A 7,244-nucleotide genomic window follows, 5' to 3' on the forward strand; every position below is an offset into this window, starting at 1 on the left:
TACGGAGAGCGAGGAGCTCACTCGCTAGCGCCAGCATAATATATGCGCAGTCTCACAACAGAGAGACAGAACAATGTAGCACACATATATATATATCATATTGACATTATATATAAGCGCACTCAACACAGATCTATATTATCAGACCCGCTGGCAAAGATCACCATTGCGTAGGCCTCGAAAATCCAATAGCAATCATTAACCAGGGAAGCTACAGACTCTATAGTACCTCAGCTAGCTAACACACACACTAGCTTATCATACAGCATCCAATGTCGCGTAGTTGCTTACGCGAGCAACTGTGCCGCGCACTCACTGAAGATATCAAAAGACTTCCTATTACACGCATCGGAGAGAGTGAGTGAAGTACATAGAGCGAGAGATCCACTATGAACACACTATATATAAGTGATATATCACACCCCCACACACACTATATATCAGAGAGGCAAAGCACCGTGCGAGTAGATTAATATCATCACACACTACTATCACACTATCGATCCGATGAGAATATGCTCACTCACGCAAATATATATACGCGTATATATCTATATATATCCGACCTGTGAGCTATATAACGACACCTCACACCCACACACAGTACAAAGAAGACACGAAGTCTATCACTACTCATCAATTATATCAACTTGAGCATATATGTTAATGCTGCTGACAGTATGCAACATCGCAATGTGACTCTACACTAGATTATGTTATATAATATAAGAGAGAGCAGCACCCCACACACAAAGCTTAACGAGAGGAGAGGTCGACCTAATCACACATTATATCCGAGCGTGCAATCACGCGACTAATAACACACACGAGAGAGTGAGTCGATAGATATCTAATCAGTAGTGATGTATATAACGATCTCTCACTACAACACACGCGTGCCTTATACAACGCTAACTCACACAATAATTATAAACACACACAAGTGAAACATCTATCAATGCACATTATGCATGCCTCAAGAGCATCACACTTATATATCTATACGTATATATACCTGAAGAATAGCCTCATGCTGCTCACTAATATTACACAAAACCAGAGCGAGAAATCTCACACCAATCACTCAACGCAGTATGAGGAGCATATCTCACATGAAAGTCTGCTATGTACAGCGTGCGTGAGCACACAAAACTGTGGATCTTCCCGCTCACATATATATAAGTGAGCACCACTATATCTCACCACGAACCCACTGAGTAGGACCACGCACCCTGACCTCGCACAAACACGACCACCAATATATATATACCTTATCAGGGAAGTACAAGATAATTATATATATAACACAGAGCTATAAGTCGTACGTATATACATTGCTACCAAACTAGAGCATTACACTTCTACAAGGCAGCTTAACATATTAAACAAGCAATCGCACAGATCTGAGATACAGGAGGGGAAGAGAGCCCTATAACAAAATCCTCACACACAGCGAGTACACTCCATATCCATAGCTTCCTTGGTGAGTGAGCAGACAGTGTCATCATCTGCTATATAATGTGGTGAGAATTCTCTCAATCTGCGCACATACTGCACTAGCAGATCATATGACTTGCAGGTCGACACCTCCATACATTATACCAGAGAGAGATACAGACTAGAAATCGCACAGCGCGATCTCTCCTCTCATATGACTCTTACAAATCACCTGCCATACTAGGTAAGAGCTCGCCCTCATCCGCCAAATACACCAATATCCACAGCTCTCCTAATCGATATGCAGATCTCACACACACAATGTGTGTATAAGATATATCCCACCACACCATGTGCTGAGAGTCACACATCCACCACATGCACAGCAATATAGGATGCAGCTCTCGCAGTGATCCAAATATGTCGTAGCACAGCCCGTCCGGTGTCGTCCATCACAATGAGTCATCCGATGTGTAGAAGTCTGAGACCTATATCACGACAACTACTGCTATCATACACATCATGAGAGCAGCAAGACCCATATCGTCTATGTCACGCATAGCTCATCGCGATCGTCTCTACTAGCATCATGAGAGTAGACGTCAGAGTACAACCACATACTGTCAAAAGAAACGCACCCATTGGAATATAATAATACATATAATATCAGCTGTCACAAAGTATCAGTGTCAACTCAGCAGGGTCACGTGCGCGCGACGTCCATCCGTCCTACTACACGCGCGTGCGTACAACAGTCACCATCCTGATCGAAGACACGCCACACACACTCACACAGAGAGAGTAGTCTCCCACCCTATCACTGTGCCTAGATCTACTGCATCGAGTCTGTGAGAGAGAGCTCTGGCAGAGAGCTCCAAACACCACTAGAACATCTGAACCATAATACCTACTAACCACCACACCTATATATCTCCGCATATCTCACAATGAAGTATCAATATCTAACCACCTATCCAACACACCAACGCGCCGTCTCCGCATACAAGCAGAGTAGAGATAGCACATTATGAACGAAGAACCGCACACATATATATATCTCATGACCTCGTATAGTGCGCCACCTGTATCTCGTACACAGTGCGTGAGAGCTCACGACTCACAGAGATAACTCAGAGCTGGTATAGATATAACCGTCAAGATCATAAGTAATCAAGACATATTCATCGCGCGAGTGCAGTGCCAGGAGCAGTGCCATAGCGCCAACCCAACACCCAGTCCCACTGCACCCAAACAATAAGCGCTTGCAGTCTCGACATGTGGCATCTTTACTACAACGTCAGAGAGTGAGAGCCGTTATCCACGCACCAATGCTTAATACTTAGCGCGCGAAGACATAGAAAGACATCACGCAGAACACGCCAATTATACACAATCCGACTCAGCACAGCCGATCGCCAATCAGACTGCTCGACCAATCATCAATCGATCCTACAAAAGTTCTAGTGATAGCATCGAAAGATCTGATCAATCTACTTATCATCACTCTACCCCATAACTCACATACGGAATCTTATGCCTTATGATCTACTTATATCAGTCATCAACTGCTATTTCCTGTGTCCATACTGCACAGCTACGGCATCCGGATCACCAATCATCCCAAGTCGTATTACGATCCATCACTAGATACATCTACTACTAAGATCTAGCTGCGCGCTGACAAAACTGGTGCTCTGTACAATGGCACAGATCTTCACATAAATGGCATCCGACAGGATTAATTGCCTCCTTCTTGTTATCTCATCGTGTCGCGTGTCAAAGTCTGCCACCGCGCCTTATACTTGTTCCGCCCTATTATAACATCAATCGCTACTAGCACCAATATATATTAGTGCCATGTATTCCCAGCATATCACTTGCCGTAAGTCAGCACCTCGATAACTCGATCTAGACACACATATATACTCGGGCCATGTGCTGATGCCAGCACTACACTGCTAGCCGCTATGTGCACCCTATAACTCTATAGCACAATATATAGTGCCAGTACCTGATACACTGGGTATAGTGACCCCTATAACTCTCTATAGCAACCCAATAATTAGTGCCACAACATTCATACTATACATTCCGCAGGGACCGTGAAAAGTGAGATCTCCAAATCGAACGATCCCTGTGCACTCGGACTACTAACAGTCCACTATGTCGGATCTACAACTCCATCCCAATAATGCCTGGCTACTGCTATCTAAATACTCTAATCGCGATATCCAATGCTAACTCACCTAAGCGAACTATATGTGCACACACACCGCACGTAGATGAACAGGCACAATATGAACAGACGTCCCACTAAACTGAGTGAGAGATGAGTGTGAGTGCGTCTATATAACAATTTATAGCGCATGTATCTGGTACAGAGAATTTAGCGCAGGGGATACACTATATAGAGTCACCTATTACTGTATATACGGTCAAAGTGTAGCTGGTCTGCCTGATGCGACAGTAGCACAGTAGTTGGATACGGGTAACACAGAACCGAACACACCGCCAGTTCTCCCTCAGTAACACGGGACTCTGCGCTATGTACTTTATTGGGCGAATAGGCGCAGTGGAACATAACTGGGTACTTATTACACATTCAGTATTTAATATAAGGGGGTCGGGGAGACGCAGTGACCCTGTGCCTGGTCCCATTGTAGCAGCGCAGTCTGTATCCAGTTATTACATTCTATGCGCTGATAGTACATAACAGATACATTGCTGGATACAGCGTTGCGCCCGGGTACGATGTGCAGCGCAAATGAATGTTTATGTACATAAGGGCAATAAATATCAGTGCCCCAGCAGCCGAGCCACAGGGAGGGGCAAATACAGAGAAACTGCCCCGGACCCGTTGTGCCATTTCCCCGGGTAGAACACGTGTTCCATATTTATTATAAAAGGGAATATATGGATTTCCTGAATATACAAAGTACTAACGCTCAGTGGATCTCCCGTACCGATCGCTCGATCCCCGACTCTGATCCCCGACTCTGATCCCCGACTCTGATCCCCGACTCTGATCCCCGACTCTGATCCCCGACTCTGATCCCCGACTCTGATCCCCGACTCTGATCCCCGACACTTTGTTCTGATACAGCCGGTCCCGTTATACTCTCAGAACCCCCACTCTCGTCCTGAAAGGATTCTCATCCAGTGTCGGTTCCGTATGAGTATAAACACCGATGTACCGACTCCTGACTCACTTGTACCCACAGTCCCACCGAGACCTGACCCACTTGTACCCACAGATTCACCAAGTCATACCCCAGCTTGTGCCCCCAACAGTGCCACCTAACCCAACTTGTACCCACAGACCCACCGAGACCTGACCCGCTTGTACCCACAGTGCCAATGATACCGACGGAACATGTACCAGTCCCAACGGTACCTTTCCCAGTGTGATCCCAAAGTCCCACCGAGACCTGACCCGCTTGTACCCACAGATATTCACCGAGTCATACCCCAGCTTGTGCCCCCCCACAGTGCCACCTAACCCAGCTTGTACCCACAATATTCACCGAGTCATACCCCAGCTTGTGCCCCCCCCACAGTGCCACCTAACCCAGCTTGTACCCACAGATATTCACCGAGTCATACCCCAGCTTGTGCCCCCCCACAGTGCCACCTAACCCAGCTTGTACCCACAAACGCTCCGAGACCTGACCAGCTTGTACCCACACATTCAGCAAGTCACACCCCCAATTGTGCCCACAAGTGCCACCTAACCCAGCTTGTACCCACAAACGCTCCGAGACCTGACCAGCTTGTACCAAAAGTCCTACCAAGACCTGACCCGCTTGTACCCACACATTCAGCAAGTCACACCCCCAATTGTGCCCACAAGTGCCACCTAACCCAGCTTGTACCCACAGATATTCACCGAGTCATACCCCAGCTTGTGCCCCCCCACAGTGCCACCTAACCCAGCTTGTACCCACAAACGCTCCGAGACCTGACCAGCTTGTACCAAAAGTCCTACCAAGACCTGACCAGCTTGCACCCAGACATATTCAGCAAGTCACACCCCCAATTGTGCCCACAAGTGCCACCTAACCCAGCTTGTACCCACAGACTCACCGAGACCTGACCCAGATTGTACCCATAGCCTAAGACCTAACCCACATTGTGCCCATAGTACCCACAGTCCCTCTAGACCTGACTGACTTCTGACAACACCGAGACCTGACCCAGTTTGTACCCATAATCTAACCAAGACCCGAATCCGCTTGGTCCACAGAGCCAACAAAACCGACCCAGACTGTATAAGGCACAAAGCCCCTCGTACTGACCCACAGGCACCCACAGACACGCCGGGCACTGACCCAGCTTATGCCAAGAGACAGAGTTCTGTGCCCAGAACCCCGCTACGGACCTTACAAGCTTTACTTACCCCCAACCCGCCCGAACCCCCACACAGACCCAGAGATGCCCTTCAGTCGGTGCCAATCACAGGTACTTACCCATTAAAGGCAACACGAAGTAGAGGGTAACATGGAACATGGTGCTGCGCTGGGATTAGTGCCAAGGGGGGTTTAGGTGCCACTCTCCCCACAAATCAGCTCAGACGGTAAGTATCCCCAGAGTATCATCCGAACCCAGCAAGTCCATATCCACAGGGAAAAGAAGTCAAATCCAAACCCAGGAGCAGCCTGGCAGCACTACCCAGAGACTGGCACACAGACTGGCACACAGGCTGGCACAGGGTATCAGATCCCAACAGAGAAACAAATAAAGCCCAAGTCGGGGAGCGGATCCCAGAGCAGAAACCAAAACCCAAAGAGGATGAAGATGCCACACGGAACCGACAGCAGCCGAGTCAGCCCGGAGTCAGCAGCGACCGTAGATCCGAGGCAGCGACAGCCGCAGCTCTGTGCGGAGTGAGAGCCGGACAGGGGCAGGAGGCACAGGGGGAGGGAAGGGGGAGGTTTGGGGTTGGGGGGGGGGAGGAGGGAGGCTGAGGCTTTGATACAAAGAGGGCAAGGAGAGGTTTGGTGCAGTGTGGAAGGGCAGTGAGAGTAGGGCTCGTCTTACTGTGGGGGGCAAGTTACACACAGGGGCCACTCAAGCGACTATATATAAACTCAGGGTGTCGGTCCCACACAGGCAGAATCTGCCTCTCAGCTACTGTCTCTTCCCCATACTGTGTCCCTCTTACCCCCTACTGGGGCTAATTATTCCATGAGGTGCAGGGAGTAGCTGGGCTCTGGCATTGCCCCTCACTGGCACTGGCTGCCTGGTACCCATCTGCGGAATAACTGGGGCTAGGTTTAATTGCATTTGTTCCTCTGTGTACACACAGTAACTGTATAATATATAGGCACAGTGTAACCCCCATATCCTATACACACAGTAACTGTATAATATATAGGCACAGTGTAACCCCCATATCCTATACACACAGTAACTGTATAATATATAGGCACGGTGTAACCCCCATATCCTATACACACAGTAACTGTATAATATATAGGCACGGTGTAACCCCCATATCCTATACACACAGTAACTGTATAATATATAGGCACAGTGTAACCCCCATATCCTATACACACAGTAACTGTATAATATATAGGCACAGTGTAACCCCCATATCCTATACACACAGTAACTGTATAATATATAGGCACGGTGTAACCCCCATATCCTATACACACAGTAACTGTATAATATATAGGCACAGTGTAACCCCCATATCCTATACACACAGTAACTGTATAATATATAGGCACGGTGTAACCCCCATACCCTATACACACAGTAACTGTATAATATATAGGCACAGTGTAACCCCCATATCCTAT

General features: G+C 47.7%; 1 protein-coding gene across 1 annotated transcript in view; it reads right to left on the reverse strand.

The window, feature by feature from the left end:
* The window catches only part of gfra1 (GDNF family receptor alpha 1), a gene marked incomplete in the record, with an annotated part of 88,951 nt that extends 82,686 nt beyond the window's left edge, over positions 1-6,265 (reverse strand). Inside the window, 3 exon segments of the mRNA NM_001103085.1 lie at positions 1,866-1,873; positions 1,876-1,879; positions 5,905-6,265. Coding sequence (NP_001096555.1) covers positions 1,866-1,873; positions 1,876-1,879; positions 5,905-5,943 — 51 coding nt within the window.
* Between the last annotated feature and the right edge of the window lie 979 nt (positions 6,266-7,244).

The sequence above is a fragment of the Xenopus tropicalis genome, chromosome 7, assembly GCF_000004195.4.
Source record: "Xenopus tropicalis strain Nigerian chromosome 7, UCB_Xtro_10.0, whole genome shotgun sequence".
Lineage (NCBI taxonomy): Eukaryota > Metazoa > Chordata > Amphibia > Anura > Pipidae > Xenopus > Xenopus tropicalis.